The sequence below is a fragment of the Malus domestica genome, chromosome 17 (genome assembly GCF_042453785.1).
Source record: "Malus domestica chromosome 17, GDT2T_hap1".
NCBI classification, from domain to species: Eukaryota; Viridiplantae; Streptophyta; class Magnoliopsida; order Rosales; family Rosaceae; genus Malus; species Malus domestica.
In genome coordinates, this window is record NC_091677.1 from 14,870,950 (window position 1) to 14,898,763 (window position 27,814).

At 37.7% G+C, this 27,814-nt stretch overlaps 1 protein-coding gene and 1 long non-coding RNA gene across 2 annotated transcripts; one reads left to right on the forward strand and one right to left on the reverse strand.

Moving 5' to 3' along the window:
• Positions 1-11,411: 11,411 nt before the first annotated feature.
• Positions 11,412-15,664, forward strand: LOC139193835 (uncharacterized). Its single transcript, XR_011578340.1, has 3 exons — positions 11,412-14,103; positions 14,642-14,799; positions 14,922-15,664. It is a non-coding gene; the product is annotated as an uncharacterized lncRNA (long non-coding RNA).
• Positions 15,665-16,116: 452 nt separating this feature from the next.
• On the reverse strand, positions 16,117-22,505 carry LOC114822601 (ATPase 10, plasma membrane-type-like). The gene is made up of 21 exons (XM_029097307.2): positions 22,147-22,505; positions 21,551-21,634; positions 21,340-21,459; positions 21,147-21,245; positions 20,916-21,053; positions 20,694-20,828; positions 20,360-20,539; positions 20,074-20,280; positions 19,805-19,924; positions 19,514-19,633; positions 19,304-19,426; positions 18,983-19,087; positions 18,737-18,881; positions 18,426-18,587; positions 18,102-18,340; positions 17,972-18,004; positions 17,774-17,855; positions 17,403-17,563; positions 17,106-17,279; positions 16,833-17,015; positions 16,117-16,735 (listed from the first exon to the last, which is right to left on the reverse strand). The coding sequence occupies exons 2-21, from the start codon at positions 21,614-21,616 to the stop codon at positions 16,475-16,477; spliced, it is 2,853 nt and encodes a 950-aa protein (XP_028953140.1). The 5' UTR covers positions 21,617-21,634; positions 22,147-22,505; the 3' UTR covers positions 16,117-16,474.
• Positions 22,506-27,814: the final 5,309 nt, after the last annotated feature.

Here is a 27,814-nt window from a genome sequence, read left to right on the forward strand (position 1 = left end):
TCATGTTGAGAATCAACTCATATTGAGCGCACGTTGACATAAAATACATACTTGCAATGAGGAATACCACGAGCTGAGCTGCCTCGCAGCGAGCATAGCCTCTAGCCAAGCAGCCTTGCAACGAGCATCGCCTCTAGCCGAGCAATCGCCTCGCCGCGAGCATAGCCTATAGCCGAGCAGCCTCGCAACGAGCATTGCCTCCAACCGAGCAGTCTCGTAACGTGTGATACCTCTAGCCGAGCATTGCTTTATGTTGAGCATTGCCTTGTATTGAGTACTGGTTCAAGACATCTAGCCACTTCGGCCCATACATGGATTTGATTTGAAGTCTCCAGCCAAAAGACCCTCTTGACTGAAAACTTGGGGGACTCCTGTTGGTACCATATATCGGGCCTCATCTTTGGGCTTCATCCCTAAGCCCATGGTTTATGTAAGAAAGGAGGAAACCCTTATTCTATAAAAGGGGGCCTCACCTTCACTAAGAGGGGACACACATTCAGCCTCACCTTCACAGAGTCTCACACTCAATCCTCATAAAAATAGAAGGCAATACCATCTCAGCCAAACAGAGAGCAAAATGGCAAGGGCTGCATCCACAGAGAGCTCATTTGCTGATCTATTGTAATCCATACATACATACATAATCAACATCAGTGTGTTGGGGTAAACCTCGATACATCTTTGTGTTCTTGTGCGTTTGTGTGATTCACGGTCGGATTTACGTTGGTCCAAGATCCTCCGAATTTTGTGCATCAACACTATGAAATATAGTATCATATCATTCATCATGAAATTATTTAATACTTAAATATTGATTTTCTTTTAATTATTATTTTGGATTTGAGTGATATGTAAAAGTGAAACAACATAGGAAGTGAAATCTAATCGAATCTTTTCTCTCTCTCTCTCTCTTTTTTTTGTCAATGATGCAAATTATTATGGATAAAAATTAAAATCCTTTTAAAAATAAATACAAATCAAAGGATCTTATTATTATATGATCTATGATCTATTGGCTAGCAGAGGGTGACATCTTTCAACAAATTGATTTATATATACATATGCTTTGGAAAGGCAAACTATACATATCTATGTTTCCCCTTAAACAAATACAACTTTATATTTGTTGCAACATAATTTTCTTGCTTCCATTTAAGGCATATAGGGTCGATGTCTTTTATGGAGTCTAGGGTTTAGGGTTTTATGTCTCTCTTCTCACTTCCAAAGTAAATTATTTGTCATCATATTTATTAAACTTGAGCAATATTTGTGAGTAAAAGAAATTAATATCAAGTTGGTGTTTGGTTGGTTGATTGGAATGAGTCTCCGAATGAAATGGATACTGCCTTAAAATTTGCGACCACGAAAGGCAGACTCATAATCTAATAGTCGAGGTGTAAGATTCCCGTTTCAAAGTTTGTGACTACAAGAAATAGACTCGAAACTCATTCTCAACTCTGAGCTTCAAACTCTTGGCATGCGCTCAAATTTGATTTCAAACTTATTTTCAATTAGGAGCCTAGCCATAAATCAATTAATTTTTATTTCATTTCAACTTAAATGAAATTATTCCCCAATAAGAAATGAGCATTGGTGTATGAACTTTAATCGGATTGAAGCTTTGGTCTTTGAACTAAACATTCGTAAATATTGGTCGCTGAATTTTACACAATGTGGAACAATGATTATTTTAGTTAATTCTGTTTGAATGTTCTTTATTTCTCTCTTTAAACCCTTTATTTTATATGAAAGTTCTAACGATATTACACAAAATAAAATTGTTGTTAACTTGCTACATGTTATAAGAATTTCAAAAACCAATGCTGACGAATTTTTAATATAAAAAACAAGTTCTAGTTAGGTCAAAATTCAGATATTAATGCTTTAATATTCTTTTTCCCAGCAAAACATCATCACCTAACATGGAATAAATTAGTAGTTTAAGGTATTGCTTGCAATATCTTAGTGGAAGGGAATCCTCTCCAGATCCATTCATCCTAATTCACCAAATCAGAAATTTCGTGCCGTTGAAAATTGATCCAACAGTTGAAGTTATTATAATTGTTTAAAGTGGGCCCCTATTTGTAGCTGTTGGATCAATTTTCAATGGCACGAATTCCCTGATTTAGTGGATTAAGAGAAAGGAATCCGAAGAATATTCCTTTCCTATCTTAGTCATAACATGGCAATATCCTCTATTTTTAATTAATTCCACTAATCATGAATCTCGTGGCAAAGTGCTAAAATTTTGGACAATAAATTAGTGGAAATACGGACAAGAGCAAAGAGTGAAAAGGGCCGACAAGTGTTTATGCTTTATACAGGTGGGGCATGTGTCAATTCTTTGCCTTTGTGTTGAATAACAAGCATATCATAATAATTTAATAATCTAAGAACATAAGATGTAACAAGAAGGGTGTGGATAACACCACGCTAATTTAATTCCACTGATTAGTGCTAAAAAGAGAGAATTTCAAGAAAAAGAAAAAAAGAACAAAAAACCTCGCTAGGGATTTGATTTTTGTGTTGAAAAGTTGAAAGTGGTGGATCATTTTATAACTTTAATAGCCATCGATCAGCAACAGCTGGCTAATGGGTGGCTGGTGGCCATGGCTTTTTGCCGTGGAAAATGAGAAAACTCAACGTTTGCATGCAGACCCACATGGACATGGACGTTGATGTTGTTGCCCTCCTCCACTCTTCTCTTCTAGTTTTATTTTCATCTTTTAGCCGGGTCGGTGGTAGGTGGCAAGTGGCGTTTTTCTTGACTCAACGGCTCTTTACTTTGGAACTATCCCATGGTTTTTTTGGGATTTAGGTTTTGGGTTGATGTTCATTGGGCTTTAGATTTGCCCAAGCCTCTTTTTCATTTTTGAGCAAGCCCCAAGCCTCTAAGGACCCGTTTGTTTGCCATCACTAAGTCTCATTGGACTAGACTAGACTAAAAGTTAGTCCAATCTTGTGTTTGTTATCAGCATGGGAAGTGGGACTAAAGTTCACTCGCTCTGACTAAAACCTTGCTTAGCCGGTCCTAGCTAGGCCCCCCAAATACCTTGGGACTAGCTAAGACCGTCTTCCCTCTCATGTCGCATCCTCGTGCTCGTCCTACACGACTGCGCCATCTCTGACAACGACTCGTCTTCCTCCACCCACCCTTTGCCGTCTGCAACTCCAATCCCCACCCATGGAAGAACAAGTGAATTAAAGCAGCTAATTTGCAAGAACAGGTGTAATCAGAGCAAAAAAAGTCAATAAATATTCGAACGGAAGAGAGTAGAGAGAGATGAGTGGAGCCTACCTCATCATCGTCTTGTCACACACGGACTGGATCCATCTTCGCTCCTTCCAATCTCAAAATTTTCAGTTTTTCACTATTTTTTAAATTTTTTATTATTAATTTTCTATTTTCATGAACTTGATTCGCGTTTTTTTTGGGATTTGACCAAAATTGTAAAGGCAGAGAGAGAGTCAAGCAGCAAAGGATCATCTAGTGTGGGAATAAATCGTGCCTTTGTCGAATACCCAGTCTTGTCATTGTCCAATACCAGCACCCACAAGAATCGAGCCTTTGGATCTCGATTCCCTCTTGCGATTCTTACTTTCTTTGGACTATGCGTCCCCTTGATTTTCTTCGTCAGCTGCGATTTTCTTCATCTGAGAACTGGAGAAAAATTGAGAAGTTTTGTCTGGTGGGAAGAGAAAGGAACGATTGAGATAGGGGAGAAAGAATTAAAATGAAAAAAAAGAAAAATATCTGAATTTTAAAAATAATTTAGTCCATAGTTTAGTGTGGCACTGCACCAAACGTTTCACTAAGTTAGTTATGCTTAGTCTAGTCCAAGTCAGTCCAGCTTAGTCCCTGAAGCTAGTCCAGTCCGAGATAGTCCGGTGGAACAAATGCACCCTAAGAGCACAGCGTAGGAAGGCTCCCCTACCCCTAACAATAGGCAACTTAAATCTTTTTTTTTTTTTAAATTTGAACAAACGATATTATCTACTTTAAAGGAAAATAAGTGAATTAAACCTCACAATGGGCTAGCAATAATGTGATTCAAATTTGCCTTTGGTAAAAATTGAACCTAAGATCTCTCACTTACAAGTGAAGAGGAATACGATTAGACCGTAGTAATACGTGGTACTTAATCTCTTTAAATAAACAGTAACTGTCTGCAATGAATAGTAACTGCTCAAGTGCTTCTCCATCCTTAAACTGTATAACCAAGACAATTCTTATTAAAATATTAGTTTTTTTATTTTATAAAATAATAAAAGATAACTTTATTTTTAATTTCGGATAATATTAAAAAATTGGTTGAAAGTATTTGAAAATATTAATTAGTTTTTCATAATTTTTTATAATTTTAAGTAATTTATATTATTTTTAATAATTTAACTTATGCCACATAGATAGAACGTTGGACTAAGTGATTATTGTTTGAGGAACCGGATCCCCTCCTGAGCATAGGGTGGGGATCCTTCTGACGGGATCATCTAAGGCATTGAAATTTGATCCAACGGTTACAATAATTATAACTTTTAGAGAGCTTCCCTGTTTGTAGCCGTTAGATCAAATTTCAATGGCCCAGATGACCCGGTTAGGAAGATCCCCACCTTATGCTCATGAGGGGATCCGGTTCCATTGTTTGACTTCTCTATCAGGCTTGCCTTGAGTCCAATTGTCCGAGTGGGTGAAGTGTTTTGAGTAGAAATGAGAGTGGATTGGATCGCATGTCCCCAAAACAATAAAAAACTGTGGAATTGCGGCTAATAGCGGTCGGGTTGTGGTGTCACGGTTTTCATGTACGTTCACATACTATCAACTCGAACAAAAATTGAACCAAATTGACAATTAAAATCAATCTAATTGGGATCCAATTTGCTCTGAACGTAGTATAAACTATTAATCATATATTGTTGGGATCCATTTTCTGTATTTGCTTGTTACTGTGCAGATAGAAACCATTAATTATTCATGTTATGCTTTCCTAACTGACATCATGTCTGTATGTTCTTTTTAACAAACGATAACATCTATATTAAAGGATGATAGTAGACTAAGCCTCAAAATAGACTAATGATAATAATATAATTCAAATTTGCTAAATCAAACTTAAGACCTCTCGCTTACAAATGAAGATAAATATCATTAGATTGTAATGTCATGCATGCATGTTAAGAATTGATATTCTCTCAGATCCGCCTTCATGGCAGCCAAGTCCAAAAATGCTTCATGGCCGATCGCTCTCCTCCTCCATCCTCTTGCTGCTCAAGCATTGAACCCGACGACGTCGCCTTATACAGAAAAAAAAAAGGCTCGAAACTCACCCAAAATTAAAAATTAAAGAGAGATTAGAATCGTAGGGAAGAAGAACACGCATGTTCAGAGCTTCTGTCGGAGGCAATTGCAGAGGGAGATAGGGACTGCAGCAGAGGGGAGACGCATTTTTGGGGTCCACGAACGCCGTCGGTTGGGTTTAACGAAGTATGAGGATTATTGTTGCCAACGTGGCATAATCTTCAGCACCGAATCAATAAGGAAATGTTTTGAACGGCTAGGAATGAAAGGAGGGCACTGACACGGTAGAATCCAACTTCGTATGCTACCTGAGATTTTTAAGTGTAGTCGAAACACGAGGTACGTGGTATATAGTGTGTCATTACATAAATGGTAAGTATGTGTATTAAAAAATTAATAACTTAAAAAATAAAAAATTTCATCACTTAAAATACGTGATGTATTATCCACGTTCCGATCATAATAAAAAAAAATTTCTTATGCTAATATGGGGCTTTTTGCTCTCTCCTGCTATATTGACTGACCCAATTTGGATGATTGAGAAAGTGGGCTTTGTGCCAACCCAACGGCTAGTTTTGTAAAATCACCCAACGGCTACATGTTGCAGACCACACCACCCGACACATTACCGTGTGAATCAAAGACAAAATTATAACCCCAGTATTGTTGCCTTGTACTTAGATTTGTAAACCTATCGGATTAATCGGGTTTAAATTAGGTTTAATACGATCCGTTAAGCTAATGGGTCACCTGAACTCAATATGTTAATCTAATAGGTTACCTGTTTTACCTATTAACATCAATTAACAAACCCTTTTTTTATTTGTATTCCAATACAATTACACATATTAACTACAAGGATGTATAAAAGGGTGCTGACTTGGATATCTAGTGAAAAGAGTACTGACTTGGATATGTAAACCTACAAGGATAAATGAGATTATAAGTACAAAATTTCTACAGGAAGATCAAAGAAGTACGTCGTTGGATGAACATGTAAAGCAACTAATCATCTCTCTGTTAATCAAGTATAGATGCAGAGATTGTAGACTTGTAGCACTGTTTAAGCAAGACTAAAGGATTAAATGAGAAACATGCAGAGCAAGCAGAAGCATAAGGCTGAATGCAATTAAACAAGCGGAAGTTTATATTTTAGTTTATCTTACTTACAGTTTAGAAAGGAAAGAATATTAATTAAGTCTAAATTTCAGTAACATAAATGGTACAGCAAAAAAACTCGAAAATGAAAAGAAAATAGAAGATTGGAGAGAGACTAAAGAGCGAGAAGGAGTCAGAGGCCCAGAAGCAAAGGGACGAGAGGGTAGAGAGCCAAAAGCAGAGAGCAACTGGCACAGTCCGAAACGAGAGTCATCATAGAGTTTATTTTTTGTTGTTAAGACTTTACTGGAATTACTCAAACATCCTCAACTAATAGGTGCTAACGGATCTAGCGGGTTGACCCAAAGTGACTTGTTATTTAATGGATTCACCCATTAGCGACCCGACCTGTTAAGTATCTACCCAAATACTAATATTAACGGGTTGAGTCCAAAATGTCAGGTCTACTTGTACTCATTACTCAACAACAACCAAAAAGGCTTCGAAACATAATCATTTTCACTATATGAAATGGATTCACCAGTTTCGTTGTATCTCGTTCCAATAAAATAATGACACGCATAAAATTTTCAAGACATGACATTATATTATTAGACTCAAACGTCATGTGGTGGTAAACCTGTTTCATGTTTGCTCTCTATTGAAGTTTTTATATCCCACATTTTTTTCTTTTTCCCCTTATTTTCGACTTTCAATACTCTCACGCTTTCTCGAAACCCTAGTCTTTTTCCTATCTGGCATGAAATTAAATCAATCAAAATTGAGTATAACAACTTCTTTCCGGTGACAATCCAAATGATTGCACATCACGTTTGCTTGGAAGCAAAACTCACATTGTGAGATGGTTTCATGAATTTGCAGTTGTTGGGAATAAAAGGTATATATATCTCCCTTTTTCTTCCTTTTTTTTTTCAGTTAACAAAAGGGGAAGAGGCTATAACTTATCAAACAAAATGAAGAAAAACTACTTCTTACTTACACATCATCTTCTTATAATATATACAACAAACTATTCAAAAGACACGTGAACCATGTGAAATGTGGCTATGGACCTAGTAACTTTACCCACTGACACTTGAAGACATTGTTGGCAGCTCGTATAAAGGATCATATATAATAGTTAATACGGTTTTCAGTTATTTGGTGCAATTATGTACTAAATAGTACCCGTATTACTTATATTGGGCCCACATATTTATCCGGTGTATGCCCATTTATTTATCCTTCCAAAAACCTTTGTATAATTAATTGGTTGGGTCCATCCATCTTGCTCCATCGCTCTCACTCTCTCGCATCGTTCTGCTAGCTCGCTGCCGTTGCCATCGCCAATCCCATATTTTTCTTCCTCATTTTCTTCTCCTTCATCTTCTCTCTCCTCACACCCACTTCCAAAGCAATGGCTAAAAGAAGAACTAATTCTCAACAAGGTCTCTATCAAAGAATCCCAAATCGACTCGGTTTGAAAGAAAATCAAGATGCTTTCATCTTCTTCTTCCTCTTTCACTTCATGGCCTTCGCCCTCCTCTTCAGTTCCTCGTCGTGGTACCCGCACGATTTGCATGTCGCCGGTCCTGGATCCCGTTGCTCTACTTATTGCCAAGTATCATTTGGGTGATAGGGTATCTGATGAAATTGAGGTTTCACCATAAAACCAATTGGCAATATGAGGAGCAGCCCAAGACCATATAAGCTCATAGAAAACCTTGTCCCTCATCGATGTGGGACAACTCTCAACAATATAAAACTAACACAAAGGGGTACCTGGAGAAGTTGTTGGAGGGAGAGAACGAGGATAAGAATCTTATTGGAAAGTTCATCAGGAGTTGAAGAAGAAAGGGTTGGAGTTTGATTTGTTAAAGGAGGTCGACCCGCAAATTGGAGGAAATTGGTTGTAGAATGTTTTGTTATAAGGTTGGAGGAAATTGGTTGCAGAATGTTCTGCGATTTGTAAGTTGGGGATTTTTTTTGTCAAAGTAATCTGGGAAATTTACATTAGCATAGTTTAACCATTTGATGTCATAATGCTTTGTTAAAAGGGTTGCAGGAAGGATTTCATCTGGGCTTTTTATTTGAATGGGTTAGAACCATGGATATGAGGGAATCTGGCGGCAGTGATTGAAGGGAGTGATGGAATTGTTATTGTTCCCCTTCCCTTCCTTAGATTCAAATCTGTAATCTGCAATTTATGCAAAAACAAAAAATGGCTTTTTCTATTTCAACAATTCGGTTTTTAGTCTTGTTGATGCACAAAACCGAAGGTCTTGGAACAACGTAAATCTGACCGTGAATATGCAAGTAATGTAAATAACACAAAATGTATCGTGGTTCACCCCAAGGTTTGGGCTACGTCCACACTAATTATATTTCTCTGAGAGTATTTGTGAGAGAGATAGTGTGAGAGCTTTGCTCTAGATATGAGAGGGTTAGGGTTTGTGAGGGTGAGGAGGCCCTTTTATAGAATAAGGGCTCCTCCCCTTTTTACATATTTGCCCATTCCTTTATTACATACTTACATTTGAGTCCCCCGAGTATTTATACGAGATCTAAATACAGAGGCCCTAAGTATGGTATAAACAGTAGTCCCTCAAGTTTTCAGTCAAGATAGTCTTTTGGCTGGAGACTTGAAATTCAGTCCATGTGTAGGCCGAAGTAACTAGATGTCGTCTTGAACTGATACTTGATATGAGGCAGTGCTCAAAGTGAAATGATGCTCAACTATAAGTAGCACATGTTGCGAGGCTGCTCGGCTTGTGGCTTATGTTGCCTTGGTTGGCTCGGCTTGTGGCACTTGAAGGTCAGGGGGTCCATTTTATAGAATAAGGGCTCGCTCCTCAATACATAAATGATGGGTTAGAGTTGATGCTTACGGCGAGGCGGTTGCTCAGTAGGCGACGATGCTCTCTAATGGTGGCGAGGGAGTCACTTTTATAGAATAAGGGTTCGCTTCTCAATACATAAATGATGGGCTAGAGTTGATGCTTACGGCGAGGCGGTTGCTCAGTAGGCGGCGATGCTTTCTAATGGTGGTGAGGGAGTTCCTTTTATAGAATAATGGCTCGCTCCTCAATACATAAGTGATGGGTTAGGAGTGATGCTCGCGGCGAGGCGGTTGCTCAGTTGGCGGCGTTGCTCTCTAATGAAGGTGATTGAGTCATTTTTATAGAATAAGGGCTCGCTCCTTAATAAGTGATGGGCTATGAGTGATGCTCCCAGCAAGGCGGTTGCTCAGCTGGTGACGTTGCTCTTTAATGAAGGTGAGGAAGTCCCTTTTATAAAATAAGGGCTCGCTTCTCAGTACATGAATAATGGGTGCTCTCTAATGAAAGTGAGGGAGTCCCTTTTATAGAATAAGGGCTCTCTCCTTAATACATAAATAATGGGCTAAGTCCCCCAAGTATTTTTCATGAGGCCCAATATATGGTACATAATATAGTCCCCCAAGTCTTCGGTCAATAGAGTCTGTTGGTTGGAGACTTCAAATTGATTCTATGTATGGGCCGAAGTGGCGGTTGTTCGGAGGCGGTATTTGTATATCCTGCACTGAAGATTTGTAGGTGAAGCTTTGCAAGTGAAGCTTTGAAGCTAGAGCTCTGTAAATGAAGCTTTCGAAGCTGGAGCTTTTGTAAATGAAGCTTTTGAAGCTAGAGCTCTGTAAATGAAGCTTTTGAAGCTGGAGCTCTGTAAATGAAGCTTTTGAAGCTGAAGCTTTGTAAATGAAGCTTTTGAAGCTGATTGACATGAGTGATGCTCATGAATGTTTATGTTGATTGACATAAGTGATGCTCATGGATGTTGTCATGAGTGATGCTCATGAATGTTAACATGAGTGATGCTCATGAATGTTGACATGAATGATGGTCATGAATGTTTATGTATGATTGTCATGAGTGATGCTCATGAATGTTTATGTATGAATAACATGAGTAATGCCCATGTATAATTTGGAGTACTGGACGTACTTTTGATCACTTGGTTGGTGGCATGAAGGAGAGTACGAGTTGTACATGAATGACTAGTTGCCAAATGATATTAGAGTACGGGTTGTACATTTCATCACCTGGTTGGTGGTATAAATGGCTAGTTGCCAAATGATATTAGAGTACGGGTTGTACATTTCATCACCTGGTTGGTGGTAATAGCGGCAGGTTGCCGAATAATTGTGGAGTACTGGGCGTACTTTTGATCACCTGGTTGGTGGTAATAGCGGCAGGTTGCCGAATAATTGTTTGTAGTGCTGGGTGTACTTTTGATCACCTGGTTGGTGCTATTTTGGGCTTATGGGCCTTCGCTCTCCACACAACATTACAGCCCATTTATTTTGGGCTTTGCCGGTTTTTTTTTTTATTATCCTCTGATGGGGTTTATACAGATATCTCTGACAGATACGAAAAATAAATTACATCATTCAAAAATAAGGAAAATAAACCGCATCATTCTGGTGGGGTGTGATAGGAGCATATTTATGCAACTTAGTTAGCTTGTTTCTTGGCATTTACTTAGTTTAATTCTAGTTATTTTAGTACTTTAAGCTATTTTCGTGTGTTTGTAGGTTCAAATAACAAAGTTAGCAACAAAGTGCTATTTGGAGCATTTTGGAGCATTTTTGGGCCAAGATTGGATAGTGCAAGCATGGAGATATGAGGATGGACGTTTTTGAAGATTTGAAGGCTAGAAATCAGCATGTATGTGTGCAAGTGTGTTGACGTACAACTATAAACATCCATCCACTACACCCATTACATCCACTCATTACCACAACACTCACCCACTACACCCATTACATCCACTCATTACCAAACATTCACCCACTATACCCATTACATCCACTCATTACCAAACATCCATCCACTACACCCATTACATCCACTCATTACCAAACATTCACCCACTACACCCATTACATCCACTCATTACCACAACATACATCACTACCACCTTAATTAGATGGTGATCTTCTCCCTAGCCTATAAATACATCCACCCTTCACCATAAAAAAGGAGGAAAAAATCCATCCAAAGACACTACATTCACATCTCACAACTCCATTCCTCCATACAAACAAACCTTCAAACACTCACCAACACCTTGTGCCATAGCAAAGGAAGGGAAGGAAAGTGCTTGGACGTGCTTGCTTTCCAACTTGGATAGTTGGAGTGTTTAGGTGTTTTCTTTCTTTTGTTTCTAATGTTTAAATTCATTTCATTTTGTTTTGTTGTAAATATGAATGGCTAAACCCCTCTTGGCTATAGATGATTTCAAAGCCATGATTATGCGTGCAATATAATTTGATAAATTCCAGTTATGAACTCTTGAATCGTGAATGCAATTGGCTTAACTATTTGATTGATAACTTGTTTGTATTTGTTAATTAATGGTCGACACTTAATTGGCATGCATAAATTCTTTACTAGAATATAAGGAAGTTTCACATAATCATTACAAACTTATATTCACATGTAGTGAAGGTCGCTTATAAATAATCGCGTTAAGTTCAATTCCTAACATGAGTGATATGATGCCATAGTTGCAAGTGCTTTGTTAATGCTTATGATTTTCATTAAACGTAATGATCTTTGATAGTATCTCTATTATGATGTCATGTAGGGAACTTTTGAAGAATGTTTTGGGTTGTTGAATGATGTCATCCAATCCAATAAAACAAGGAAAATCTGAGAGTTAACTAGTGATGTCACGGTTAATTTGGGGCATTGTTGTTCATAATTCAATGAAGTAGTAACTGGAAATCGAGTTATTTGCATACATGTCATGTGTGGAGAAAAAGCCTCTAGCTATCCCATCCATCATCTTATTTCTCAAATTTGTTTTACAATCTGTCTAGTTTTTCATACTTGTTTGTTTGTTTCAACTTCATCCAAAACTCAATCCCCTTTACTTTAGTGTGTCTAATTAGTTAGAATTTGTTTTAATTTGTGTTTTTAAATGTTTTGATTCAAGTAAAAGTCAATTTTCATCCAGAGTCATTCTTAGTGTCTAGTTTAAGTTTATTTAGTTGTTCTAAGCTGTTTTGAGTATTTTAAGTTTGCTTTGAGTCTTATGAGTCTTGTTAAGTATTTTTAAGTTTAGTTTTATGTTTTTGAGTCAGTTTAGAGGTTCTTAGCAAGCCCTCCTAATCCCCGGTCCAGAACGATCCCTACTTATACTTATACTACAATTGTCAAAAGAAGGTTAAATTTGTGTGTTAAGATAATTTTCGCATCAGGGTGTTTATTCCTTGCTTTTGCTTGTGTTTTCCTGTTGCACTCTCTCTGTCTCTTCATCTGGCAGACAGAAGGAATCATAATAATAGGAAGATCTTTTGCTTTTCTTCTTTTCTCTCCACTGCGTCTCTGTCTTTTGCTTTTGTGCCGTAACTCATTTGATTGTTTTTCTTTCTGCTTTCTTCTTTTGCTTTTCTTTCTCTTTTCCATTTCCTGCACATTCTCCTGTAAAATGTAACAAGACAACCTTGATACCACCCACTTGCTTTCTTTTGCTTTTCTCTAAAGTGACAACTGACAGGCATCACTATGAACATCAATGATAAGAGCATATTTATGCGACTTAGTTAGTTTGTTTCTTGGCATTTATGTTGTTAGTTCGTAGTTATTTTAGTATTTTAAGCTATTTTCGTGTGTTTGTAGGTCCACAGGTTTAATGTGGCAAAGAAGTGCATTTTGGAGCATTTTGGAGCATTTTTGGGCATGAAATGGATAGCATATGCTTGGAGCAAAAGGAATGGACGAAATTTGAAGTTTGTGCATCATCCTCTCCCTATAAATAACCATTTTAGCACACTCATTTCACCCAACACATCCACTCATTACAACCATCCAACACATTCACCTACCACTACATCCACTCATTTTACCCAGCACATCCATTCACCTACCACTACATCCACTACACCCATTACATCCACTCATTACCAAACACTCATCCACTACACCCATTACATCCACTCATTTTACCCAACACATCCATTCACCTACCACTACATCCACTACACCCATTACATCCACTCATTACCAAACACTCACCCACTACACCCATTACATCCACTCATTACCAAACACTCATCCACTACACCCATTACATCCACTCATTACCAAACATCCATCCACTACACCTATTACATCCACTCATTACCACAACGAAATTTGATGATTTAGAATTAGCTTATCCATCTTCCATACGATTTCTAATCCTGCAGCAACGCGCAGGCAGCTACGATGCATGGACACGGGAGAAAGCCACCGTATCCCGTATCTGACATGTTGAGGATATAGATACGCGCCCGATACGTATAGGAGTGAAGGGATACGTTTAGGACTTATGAGATACGCGTATCGTATTGTCGAGATACGAGTATCCTACTTTTTGGATATGTTAATTTCAAACTAAAATAGGAGGATAATCAGAAGAAAAAAAAGAAGAAAAAGTAATCACAATAAATTTGCACAGAATCGTGATTGATCGAAGTTAGCTAATTGAAATCACTCTAAAATCGGAGGATAATTAGAAAAAAATAAAATTCGGATTTACCTCTAGAACCTTAGAAATCACTCTGCTTGGGAGAGTTTCAAGAATCACCATTGACCGTCATTTGCAACTGTTCCATCGTCTCCGTTTTCTCCGTCTGCAACTACTCCATCATCTTCTTCGTCTCTGTCTACAACTGCTGGTGAGAGGTGAGCTTTCATTTTCATTTTGTTAATAGTTTTGAATCCGATGCTTTCCTGATCTTACTCCTCATCTTTACTGATTTAATGACTCCATAGTCCATTCGAAGCCTTAATCTGATTCCTCGAGGACAAAACCCATCTCTGAAACTAAAAGCTTAATCTAATTCAAAGACTTTTGCTTTTCTAAAACTAATATTATAATATTACAATAATATATTATAATATCCATACCACTACTCCATAGTCCATTCGAAGCCTTTTGCTTTTATGTTTTTAACGTTTTTGTATTATTATAATATTATTGTATTTTGCATATTATAATATATTATTGTGTAGTGGTATGGATATTCTTTTTACTTTTTCAAGTTTTAAGACTAAATGCTTGTTGGATGGACTATCTTTCTAATTGTATAGAGTTTATTGAAATAAATTTGAACTTGAGTAATAAATTTGAATGCTTATTTTATAATGTTTTGGATATATTTATTTATTTATATATATTTTTAATTGCCGTATCCCTGACGTATCGTGTCTTCGTTTTTAGAAATTTGATGTGTTCCCGTGTCGTATCGTGTCGTATCACCCTATCCGTGTCCGTGTCCATGCATCGTAGGCGTGCAGCAATTTCTAGTACTAACTAGTTTAGATTTGAGCTTTCAATGAAGCAGATGCATTTTGTGGACTTCTGCAGTTGCTGGAATGGTAAGAACTACATTTTGAACATTTTTGGTCATAAAACATTTCAAAGTTATGAGCTTCATAAGTCCAATTCATTTTCCCTCTCTATTTTTTTGGATGATGATATGATAGATTTTCGCTCGCAGATGTCTACAAACTTGTTCATACTCTGTGACAAGCCTCAAGATGCAAATCTGATATCGATCAGCTTCCGGGGAAGGGAACCTTTTTATGCCAATATTTGGAGTACCGAATTTGACTACTCTTGGTATGAAATTCCAATGTGGGGGAAGCGCACATGGGATTCCTAGAAGCCTTAGGTTTGGGGAACAGAAGTAATGTTGTAACCTTCCGAAACCACCTTCAATTGAAACACAAAGGGTATGAAAGCGGAAATTCTTCAGAAGGCCCAAACGCATACTTTGTTGTAAGAAGAAAGCTCAAGAGATTACTAGAGGAGCACAAAAATGCAAAATTTGTAGTCACAGGGCATTAGCCTAGGCGGAGCGCTTGCCATATTGTTCATGTCAGTGCTGGTGTTGCATGAGGAGATGAAGGTGATGCAAAGGTTGTTGGGTGTGTACACATTTGGACAGCCTAGGGTAGGGGACAGGAAGCTGGCAAGGTACATGGACGATCGGTCCCAAAGTACTCAGGGTTGTCTACTGCAATGATCTTCTTCCCTGGTTGCCTTATGATTACGAAAACTTCATGTTTAGGCATTTCGGGGTGTGCCTTCAATATGACAGTGGTTACATTGAACATGTAAATCTTGACTATTCAAGCCTTTGATTTTACACTCCGTTTAAGAAATTGTATTAGCACCCCCAAAATAGTCATTCTGCACTCTGCTCTCGTATATCTTTCAAAATCAATATTTTTTCTAGTATGTACTTGGTTATTGTCTCCTTTGACATGCATATTTGGAGAGATAGGAGGATGTGCCAAAAAACCATTACTTTGACATGCATGTAGAACTGTACCTAGTCTCTGGCTTTGTTTCACTTTAGTTTTGTTGTTGTAAAGGGTGCAGAAAGGCAGAGCCCTTAACATTTTCACCAACAGATCAATTTTGTTTCTGCCTGTGAAATGTCCAGATCTCAGCCCCAAAAAAGACTAGAAAGCTTGGTTATTGCATTATTTGAAATTCTCTGTGCAGGACGTTTGTCCTTTATTGAATGGTGGGTTTTGTATCAATAATGTCAAAACATGCATCAATAACATGTTGATACATTTTGCTACCTACAAGTTATTTACCAATATTATCGACCGCTTATCAACACCATATTGACAGTCCGTTCTTCTGATAAAGAACGGACGTCCTATCCGGAGAAAAATCGATTAAACTAGAACTTTCTTTTGCCTTAAATATCACTCCAACAATGAAATTCATGCTCCAATTCATCTTGTTCAATCCTTGACACAGTACAAAAAAAAATAGCAAGTCTTCTTTTGAATAACTACAAAAATTCAATGTGTATTTACTCTTTTAAAAGAGGAAATCATATGTAATAATAAATCAGATACAAATTAAGCAAATGGATTTTCTGACCTTTTAGGCCCAAAGAATTGACCATCACCAAAAACCCACATGTCAATTTCTTTTGCAGATACTCAGCATCAATCATGTGAGCAAATGCTGATAAATTTGTGCCTTCAGGGTACGTTGATACATTTTGCAGATATCCGTGTATTTTCTTCAGACTGTGTGGGCTGATTGAATGGCACTCAGGTCCAAATTCTTGAGCCTCAGTACAGATTCTACATGTCCTCTCAGAGTGTGTATCTCCCCGAGCCTGGCAATTTCAGCGCGTCGCCTCGCCTGTTCTGCAATCAAAGAAGAACGCTTGCCGGTCCTGTTGATCTCAAAGTCTTGTAACCCTTGTAAGCTTTTCTGAGAAAGTATCCACTTAGCTGCCCTATCTTCCTTGCCATAGTCTTTCTTACTAGTAAAAGCTGTCTGTTGAATATCAAAAGCAACAGAGAAATCGAAGTTAGCGTTTCAAGTCGAATGCTAGAAAATTTCAATGCAACTTAACTTAGAACATTGCATAAACCTTTCTATCGAATAACAGATTCCAGGCGTCCCCGGTCAAAGCATAGCGAATTGCAAATTTAATGACGTCCAAAGGAATGTAGAAAATCACACTGTACAACCAGATGATTCCGGCCCATCCCCATCCAATGCCGCTGATATATGCAAAGCTGATTGTTGCATATACAGCAATCAAAGTTGCCACCTAATATTTTACAGAAACAAATTTTCAAAACATGAAAATGTAAATCAGATTGTGTGGAAATTTTCTTAGATGCAATCGAAATAGGCATACCAGTTGAGCCACCACGAAAGCGCACATCAACATAGTTCCGGGCCTCTCAAGGAATGACCACCCCTGGCTTCTTGTCACAAATATGAGAGCCTGGCTGATGATACTGACTTGCAGATATACAGCAGATGAAACTTCCTCACTACTGCTCGATAAATCTCTTACATTGAAGGTTCTCTGCAAGTGATATGAAATCAGTAAGCATCATAGATGTAAACCGAGTTAATGTATCTTCTGCTGCTTATTTTGCAGAGGATCTTAGAAAACAAAGTCAGTAAGCCGCATTTCTGTGTTTCATACCTCGAAGAAGTCAGTGTCAACAACAACCCAGTAGAACAATACAGTAACTAAAGCAAGGTATGTGCCAATGACAATGCCAGTAGCAAATATCTCCTTCAGCTTCCAACTATCAGGCTTCGGGGAGGGCTTTACGCGATCCTGTGAAATTGTCATGATGGTTCCTGCATTAAAATTTAAATACAACATCAGTTACTCATTGTTGATAATTGTCTCTGAATGTCTAAACATAACTGATCTACAAATTCGTTTGCATCTGTTATATTTTTCTTAATATTCTTCTACATGATCTAAAATTTCTTGTTCTTGATGCTTGATCATCTTATTAGAATATAAGGAATAAATATTAACGCTATCACAGTTCAATATATTACCGTCATTCAGTATGGCTATAATCAGAACCATGAAAGGTGGGAAGTCATATTCCCAGATCAATGCAAGAAGCACAAAACCAAGCTGCAGAAGGATGAAGTTTAAAACATTACGGAAAGTTGAAACATAACCAATCTTCAAAGACTTAGCATTAAAGTCTAAAAAATTATTTGAAGGTGAGACTAATATAGAAAACTTACCACAATCCTAATGGTTATGGAGACAGCATATATCTGCGTATTCATGCAAACTAATCAGTTTACCATTGAAATAATGCGGAAACAAAGAACAAAGGTAAACAAAGAAAGGAGAAAAAGAATGCTACTCAACCGTGTAATTCTTCATTCTTTGGAATATAGCGCGACTGGTGAGGACAGCACTGACAATCACACTCAATCCAGGCTCAGTTAAGACTATATCAGAAGCACTTCTTGCAGCATCTGTGGAATCTGCCACTGCTATACCAATGTCTGCTTTCTTTAAAGCAGGTGCATCGTTAACTCCATCTCCAGTCATCCCAACCACATGCTTCTTTTCTTGTAAAATCTTTACGATTTCATACTTGTGTTCTGAAAGTTGCAAATCAAGGATAAGCTAAGTGAGTGATCCAGAGAGAACGTACTTAATTTGTGAAACAGGCGTTCAATTAATTACCAGGGAAGACACCAGCAAAGCCATCAGCCTTCTCAATCAACTCATCCACGGGAAGAGCTTCATGTTCTTCTATGTGGCGGCCTAATAACGAAGAGGAGGGGTACATGTTTGTTCCCATACCAAGTCGCCGCCCTGTCTCCTTTGCAATTGCCAACTGATCACCTGATGTGAGAACAAGAACTCAAGAATCAGTGTCTGTCTTTGACATTTATGCTCAAGGGTTTTACAATTTCAATCAAAAAACAAAGTCAACGATAACATTTGTGTGTGAGACCAAGATTACCTGTAAACAAAGTCAATAAAAAATGTACCTGTAATCATCTTTACACAGACTCCAAGGTTAAGCGCTCTACGAATGGTCTCAGCACTGTCATGCCTAGGAGGATCAAACAAGGGCAACAACCCAGCAAATGTCCATGGACCTCCAGGGCTATCCTTAGTTTTTTCTGGAACTTCCTGGCAGTAGCAAAATTTGGGAGTTGTAAAATGTCAGAAATTTCAACCGGCGCTCAAAAAACCGTTGTTACCAAATTTAGAACAAAGTTTGTCTGGCTTACCTGAAAGGCAACTCCAAGAGACCGCAATCCCCTTTCAGCAAATTTGTCAATAATTGAATGCACCCTTCCAGCAATCTCGTCTTTCTCCGGGCATAGATCTAGAATCTGATTTCAGGATGACAATTATAAAAAAAAACAATAGAAATCATGTTTGTCTAACTGCAACAATTATTACATATAAATTGTAAATCTAATTGCGTTTTCAGTACTTTCCTCACTCTCTACAACATTAGAAGCCTATAATCAGGAGATTATAGTAAGGGGAATAATACTTGGGAAGCAAGTTAAGTTAGGGTTCTTGTTCTCTGAAAACATCAGTACCTGTTCCGGAGCTCCTTTGCTGGCCCGATACCAGTTACCTTCTGAATCAATGTATGTAATAGCAGTACGCTTGTCCACCGGATTGAAGGGCAGAAAATGCACTTCTGTAATGCCTCCTCGTGCCTATAGATGAAAGGGTAATTTTATGTATAAGCATAGAACGGGAAACAGACAAAACTCCAGGGTTGAAGTGTAATCCTATATCCCTACCTCCTTTGGATCACCAAGCATATTGACGATGGCTGCATCAATAGCGTCCTGGTTCTCCATTCTAGCTGCTCTGGCTGCAAACATGATAACCGCGTCTTTGTCTAGATCTTTGTTGAAAACCTGCAAAGGTACATATGTTTTTTATGTATCTATTCAACCTAAACACATGACCAAACATGCCATATCAAGGACACCCAATATTCAAAAGTTGCCTCCATGGTTCGAAGATTACTTCCACTGAACAAACTAGCTGCTAGGATTAAGTGACTGTCACGGAGTCAGCTTTCATACCTCGACTAGGTTTCTATCAACTGTTAGGCGATTCAGGGTGAGAGTTCCGGTTTTGTCACTGCAGAGGACATCCATTCCTGCCATCTCTTCAATTGCTGTCATCCTTTTTGTAATGGCACCCTAAGTCACAAAATAAAAGACAAAAGATATGCAAATGATGTCAGTGAATATTTCAGATTATGCTATATAAGTCCATCGATTTCTTTGGAAGCATAAATTTTCTTGAAGGTTCCACAATATCATGGACTTAAAGCTATTAAGAGATGCACCTGTTGAGAAAGTCGATGAGAACCAATGGCAAGTGTAACAGATAACACCGTTGGCATGGCAATCGGAATTCCTCCAATTAAGAGAACAAGAAGGTTGTTGATCCCATCCCTGTAAGAGCGGTGCTGTATTGGGAACATGACAATGATTTCAAGAATCATTCCCACAGCAATAGAGCAAATGCAGAAATTCCCAATGGCAGTAAGGACCTGCAGAAAAATCACATTACTGATGTCACATCGCGATTTCAAACTTTTGAACCATCATCATGTTAGGCTATTTAATTACCTGCTGGAAATGTCCAACAACTTCAGTGGAGTCCACCAAATGTGCTGCCTTTCCGAAAAAGGAGTTAACTCCAGTTGCGATCACAACAGCTTCAATCTCTCCATGTTTACATGTTGAACCAGAAAATACTTCATCACCTGTCTTCTTGGTGACAGGTAGTGACTCTCCTGTAAGAGCTGACTGCCAGAAACAAATTCAACAATACTACTTCATTTCCGGATTCGTATTAAATTTATATCGAAATTACAAGCATATCAATCAGATATCCATTTATCAACAGAAGTTGGCTCTTGCCTGTTTCAACCAAAAAAAAAAAAAAAAAAAAAGCACTTGCCTGGTCAACTTTCAGCGCGTCTCCTTCAAGCAGACGAGCATCAGCCGGAATGATGTCCCCGAGCTTAATGCTAATTATATCACCTGGTACTAAAATAGCTGCATCTTGCTCTGTCCAGCGCCCATCTCTGAGAACCTGCATAAAAGACATGTGAGCTAATAATCTATCGTGTTCCTGAAGATGATATTCTCTGAGCCAAAGGCATCAAGCAAACCGGCATACCCTTGTCTTCGGAGCTAAGCGATCCATTAGAGCTGATGCAGCATTTCCTGCATTATTCTCCTCTATGAAACTAATCGTTGAGTTGATGATAAGCAGGATAACAATCCCTACAAAGTCCTGCCAGTCAGGACCTTCACCCTGAACGAACATTCCATTACAGTATAAAGTTATGAATCGGAATTTACGTTTCCCTGAATCGAAAATGAATACTTAGTTTAAGAGTCTACTTACTCCGCCATTAGCGAGGACAAGAGCCATTATAGCTGCAGCTTCCATAACCCATGACAAGGGGTTCCACATAAAACCAAGGAACTTCAAAAATTTGTTCTCCTGCATTGAAATTAATGGATGTGAATTTAGTTATGCCAGGAACAACTTAAATAATGAATTTAAATGAAGCACGTTTGGGAACTGTGGTGCTTACAGTCTTCTCTTCAAGCTTGTTAAAGCCAAAAATCACCAATCTGGCTTCAGCATCTTCGGTTGAAAGACCTTGTGGTGATGTCCTCAGTTGTTCGAAGACTTCTCCCAATGGCAAGCGTTCCTGTTACATTGGAAGTGTTTTAAAATGCTATTGTAGGGGAGTGAATTCCAAAATGTGGTTGTTGTTGTAGTATAACTAATGCATAACCTACCAAATCGATACCATCCCGATTGAAATTCACCGGATCCAACAATGGTTTCTCCAGATCTTCAGCCATGATTTAAGCTTTCAAATCCTGAATTTATCAAATGTGCATCGCATCATTAGGCTGGCATCAGTGCCACAATCAAGTAGGTACAGAATCGGCATCATAATTTTGAAAAAAAGAGGATAGGCCTTAGGTTCAAATCTCACCATTCGAGAGAACCGAAAAGAATTTACTGCATTCCCTAATGAATACCTAATTCTAACTAGTTTCGATCTTAAAATTTCTATAGTAAGTGGCATTTGAGTGCATCACCATGTCAATCAGTTTGTGCAAACACAGAATTCAAAACCCATGTCCAACTTCTGCATCACTCCCACAAACAAACAAGAATTCCACATTAACATCAATGCAGATTAGTTAGGTGAGAGCTATCATCATTAACCACATAATTAAGACCCTTAATCACCATTAAGAACAAACCCCGTCTGCCCAAATCACTAATTAGCATCATGCAAACAATGAACATAGAGAATAAAAAACACAAATGCAACCCACTATTGGGATTCACAACTCAACTGGGAACTTGGCAATGTACTTACTGATGATTGAAAAATCTCGACAATCGGGAAGTACCCGAGTGAGCACTTGGGGAAGAACAGAAGCAGAGAAAGATGAGGCTTTTTAGCTCCTCCTCTTGCTCTGCTGAAGTGGGTACAGAGAAGAGTAAGGAAGGAGACGCTATAAGCTGTTATAATAAAAGTAAAGAAGTGATTGTGATTAGAAGTATTTCCTTTGACACCTCCTCTTCCATCTAATTGATTTGGTAGCTGACGGTTGGTTGAATGAAAAGCAGATGATGATCTGCTTTCAGCATCATGTCTCAATTCAAGTCGCGCCATTGTCTCACAACGTGTTTGTTGTCCTTCTTAATTGATTACTGAGAGAGAGAGAGAGAGAGAGAGAGATGGAAGAACTGGGTTGGAAGAGGAAGGGAGGGTGGGAGGAAGAGCCGTTGGGTTTAACTACCTTTCAAAGCTTACCCTTCCGACCCAACCGTCTCTCCCTCCAAATTGCAAGCCCAAAATTGTCAAATACTATGACGGGGTCGTTAACGTGCGTGCTTGCCTGTTGCAACTTACCAACTACAAATATGTTCGAATAAAAAGAAATATACAAAAATGTTTGAAAAAAAAAAAAAACAAACAAATACGAATATGTGGCCTGCATAAATTAATGGGAACTTTAACGAAAAGCACCCGGTACTATTCACTTTAACGAAAAACCACATTTTTACACTAAAAAGTCAATCCTGGTACTATTCACTTTACCATTTATTTTGTCATTATCATTAAAACTCAAAGTTTTCAAGCCATTTTCATTAGTTTTCCATAAATTAATTTCTACTTTGTGAGATAGCGACGTGAGAAATCAAAATTACATGCGCCTCAAATCTTCTCAGTCTTGACAAAATTGTGAGAAATTGTGCGGGTTTATTTTCGCTTTTACCTTGGGGTCGTACTATGATACGTATTAGAGAGTGTATAGGAGCAAGTTCACTTATTTTAGGAGGGCAAGGGTAAGGGAAAGGACAAGAGTGTTGCCTTTTGGAAAGTGGTTGCCTTTATGCAAATTCACTAGTTCGGTAAGGGTAAGGATGATTACTATTCACAAATATATAGTTTTTATTTTTTATGCCTTGTAAGTGTGTTTTTAACTGCTTACTTTGTAAGTTTATTCTTATAAAACTTCTGGTTTAACTTCGAGAATTTAATTTATACAAAGCAAAATATAGCATTACAAACAAACATAATTAACTAAAAATAAAAAACGAATGAAGAAGATGGTTGGGCATTTTTTATACTAAAAAAATTAAAAATTTCCGTAATTTTTTTTCTCTTTTTGTCCATTTTTAATGATTAGATTAAGCTTTACCGTTGGGTTTCTTTTTTTTTATTGAATCCAACAGTCCAGAACGTGCCATGTGGCACAACAATACATTTTCAAATTTTTTTTATTGTTAGAAATCTAACATTCCGGATCATTAGGCTGTTGGAAATCTAACGACTATCATCTCACCACGTCAATTAGCAGTTGGCACAAAGTTTGGATCTGCAGCAACGGAACCCACAACAGCAAAAGTTGTTGACCCACTCGTCCAATCTGCATGTATTTTACACTCGCCAGACAAAAATAAAAAAAACCCGCACGTAGCTGACCTCAACTTTGCCTATTTGCCAAACCTGCTTAAATTGCCCGGGCTTCTGGCTAGGCATGTGTTGCCCCACCAATTGACCTCCACGAAATAGACCAGTGGAAGTAAATTTTTGGGCTAAAGAGCAACTTGGTATCCCTTGCCTTGCCTTTTGGGTAATGGCTAGACTTGCTCTATGCAGAGTGTAATTTACATTGGGTCAACCCAAACTAACCCATGCTCAGTTTTGTTTGAAACTCGATCAAAGAGGTTTGACCGTTTGAATTCAACCCGACTTGACCTCAACTCAAGTTTTCATGGGTTGGGTTGATGCCTAGTTCACCATGTTTAACCCAACCCGGTTTCTAACCCAAAATTTGCACTATTTATTCCACTTCATATTATATAAGCTACATATAAATTTTGAAATGAAAACGTGAAGTTTATTGGTGATTTTCATTTGGGATGAAAACTCTAAAGTGGACGGTGATGTTCAAAAGACCTACATAACATTATTCAATAATTTGAAACATCTATTTTTTTTTTAAATTATTCATGAAGAAAAAAATCCACATCAATTATGTTCAAGTGTCATCATTTAAATTTTATCAAGTACTTTCACATTATTATACTAAGGACACTCCATCAGGGACTTTCACATTTTTCTTATACAGAGTTATAGAATTACTCCCTGTAGCATTATTAATATATATATATATATATATATCTTTTTTTTTTAAAGGAGACAATTGGTGGCAAGCCACAATTATCTATCTCTTCCAGATCTGGAGAGGTTATGGGGTTTCGCCCTGCTCGTGGCCACAATTAAATAGACTCATCAACTTGGAGAATCGAACCCGGGACCTTCCAAAAATTTTTGTTTATTGGGGAGCTACAGTTCGTGCCCTTACCACTGGGTCATTTGCTGTGGTTTCCCTGTAGTATTATTTTAAGGGGGCAAAAATGGAGAGTTAGACTACACAGTCCTTCATTTTGGAAACTAGACAGCTAGATAGTTGCAAGAGTATAGGTGACAAATCAACCCATTGGGTTGTTAACGGGTACCCGTTAAGACAAGTTTAATTTAATATCACCATAATATAGAAGTGACATTGGTACTGGTGATGATGGTGTAAAGTAAAATCAAACTAAATATGTATTAATTGGTACTCATGAACACTCCAATATATTGATGAGTAGTTTTAATTAGACCCAAAAATTATCTTTCTACACCAATTAACGAAAAGTATTCTTCATAATTCCCATTTTACCCTTATGAAAAATAATCTTTCTACACCCATTTTCAACCTAACGGTTGAAACATGTCCCTCACCAGACATAGCACCACCACCCAAGCCACCACCACGTGCCTCCCTCTCAATTTTATCTGCGCTGCCTTCTCCCCTAACAAAAGTTACGTCGGACCTGATCCTGACACCTACACATCCTATTACATCTTTAACTGCTTTGACGGCAAGTCGTTCATGGCGTTTTCCAACGATGACACTTAGTTCCACCTCGTTACCGGCACGCTCCATCACCGCCAAGATTTGGTCTAAAGTAGCAGTTCCAGCCCCCATCGTTGTGGCCAAAAACACCAGGGTGAGATTTGATCCTATTGATCTATAGGATACAAATTTGAGAAACAAGAGAGAAGGAATAGGAAAAAGTGAATGAGGAAGAGAAACGATGGCGATGATGGTAGATTTGACGGCATCGCCGAGTGTCGCCGAAAACAATGTTGTTCAAGTTTTGTTCTTTTTTTTTTCCTTTTAGTTTTTGTAAGGGTAAAATCAAGAGTTTAGGTGCAAAAATATTAAAGTTAGGTGTCAAAAGAGGATAGCTGGGTTCAAATAAAATTTCCTTAAATTTTGTATCTAGAGTTATGGGATTCAAATCTATGCATGTGAAAGGAAATACACTTTTCATGTTCTTTCTTAGACTTTCCACCCATATAAGCTATCATTAAAATCCTAAAATAAGAATCCCCCAAATAAGAAAAGGGCACAATTGCAACTTTTTCCTTGCCTACCATTACCATCTCATCTTAGGTCTATCTCTCTTGATGACACTTAGCATGATTCTTATCCTAAACAAATCAATCAATTATTGCATAATTAGTGCTACTGCATGACCATTGACCCCCAATTTTATTAGGTGTTGCTATTTTTATTGCTACCTTTTAGAAGTACATGTATGCCATTGGAGGATGCTTTTCATGTTTTGTTAGGTTCCTTTCATGAGTCAACATTTCATCAAGTTAAGTGGCATGCACAAACAAAATCAAATTGCACGCCTTTCAAATCTTATCAAGCCATATTTCAATTTTCAATTATTTAATTTAATTTAGACAACAAAAAATTTCACTAAATATATTGTTTTTAGCCAATAATTAATCTCAGCTTTGCATGTTCCATACAGTATTCTTGCTCCCCCCCCCCAAACAAAACAAATTCCAGCCGAAAAGAAAGCATTTTAAAGTAGCATGTGACTTTGCGGTCTTCACCTGAAAAATAAGCTAGATAGATTTTTTCAAAAGTGGTACACCATGTATCATAAATGTGGATCAAATTTCTTTCTCTTTGTTTTTGGACAAAATTGCACCTACAAAACAAACAACACCTTAGGTCAAGGCCAAGAGCCTCACGCGCCCACGATGAATTTTGGGGGGGGGGGAGGGGGGGCTTTGGCCGAAAAATCTCAGATGCCAAAGTTAGAATTTTGAGGGAAAAATGTTTGAAGAATTTAGAGAATTTAGCAAGAGTATTGGAATTGAGTTTTGGAGAGAATAATGGGGTTTATATAGGGGTGTGGCCGGCCCCCTTGGGAGAGGAAGAACCGGCCACATGGATGAATTTGTGGGTTAGGTTCATGATTTATGTTTAATTAGCTAATTAATTGAATAATTAATCAATTAATTGGCTAATTAATATAATAAAAAATGAATGATTTAGAGGTTATTTTGTGGAGAAGATATGATGAGGGATGCATGAAATAGGTTATAAATAAATACCTATTTGGGCATTTTTGACTTGATTGAGGGATGATTGTCCACTTCTCGAGCGTAGGAATTCCGGTGTGCCTCGAGGGTAATCTTGTCACGTGTCGCCTCTTGATTATTTTTGGCTCCACAATAAATTTAGAGAGCTGTTATTCCCACCCCAATGTCTTATCTTCCCACCCACTTTTTAATGACTTTTTTAATTACAAATTTGTCCATTTGTAAAATGACTAATAAGGACTTTAGTTACCCTCTTTTGCATTACTGTTTTTCTTTAGACTATTTGTCTTTCTTAAACCCTAACTCATCATTCTATTTAATCCTAATTATTTAGACACTGATCTGAGTCATAACGCTCCTATCCTATGCCATCAGCGTGTTCATGGGACCTATGGAGATTCCTTCACAATCTCCCGAAACTATTAAGCTTCAAGATGTTTTCTTTAATTTATATCAGGTATATGGAAAAAATTATTATATGATATAAAACTTTTTCCCATTTGAAGCTGTTTCCAATCACCTAGCATAACCCCAAGGGTTATAGGTTGAGATATGGTTTACTTGAGTAAGCTCCTCCATTTTCAAACACGACCAAACATGTACATTAGGCTAAAGATTGGAAGACTCCGGTTTTTTTTTTTTGGTGGCTTTTAGAAGAGAATAATATTATTTGTTTATATTCTTTTTTTAAAAGACAAGTTTATAATTATATATATATATATATATATATATATATATATTAAGGGTTATTTTAGTAATAATAGTGGGTGGGGAAATAACATTTTAATTTTTTAACTTTTTATAGTGGGTGTAAATATAACGTGGGTGGGAAAATAAGACAACGGGGTGAGTTTAGCATCTCTCTAAATTTATTATATAAGTGAAAAGCCATTGAAGAATATATCCTAAAGTATGACATATCAACCCTATTGTCCACTTAGATTTCGAAAAATGAAATGGGAACAGGCATCAACAAAAAGCACTTTTGAGGAGCGGGAGAAATTTGAAATTATGTGGGGGGGGGGTGAGGGGGATGAGCTCATTTTTTCACGTGCAAATAACGTATCTTTACAGT

Excerpts from the sequence above, each read along its gene's own strand:
- LOC114822601 (XM_029097307.2), bottom strand. The coding sequence starts at position 21,616 with ATGGCTGAAGATCTGGAGAAACCATTGTTGGATCCGGTGAATTTCAAT. Across the intron at positions 21,054-21,146 it reads TTGTCCTCGCTAATGGCGGA|GGTGAAGGTCCTGACTGGCA; the intron begins GTAAGTAGACTC and ends ATGTTCGTTCAG. Across the intron at positions 17,564-17,773 it reads TATAGCCATACTGAATGACG|GAACCATCATGACAATTTCA; the intron begins GTAATATATTGA and ends ATTTTAATGCAG.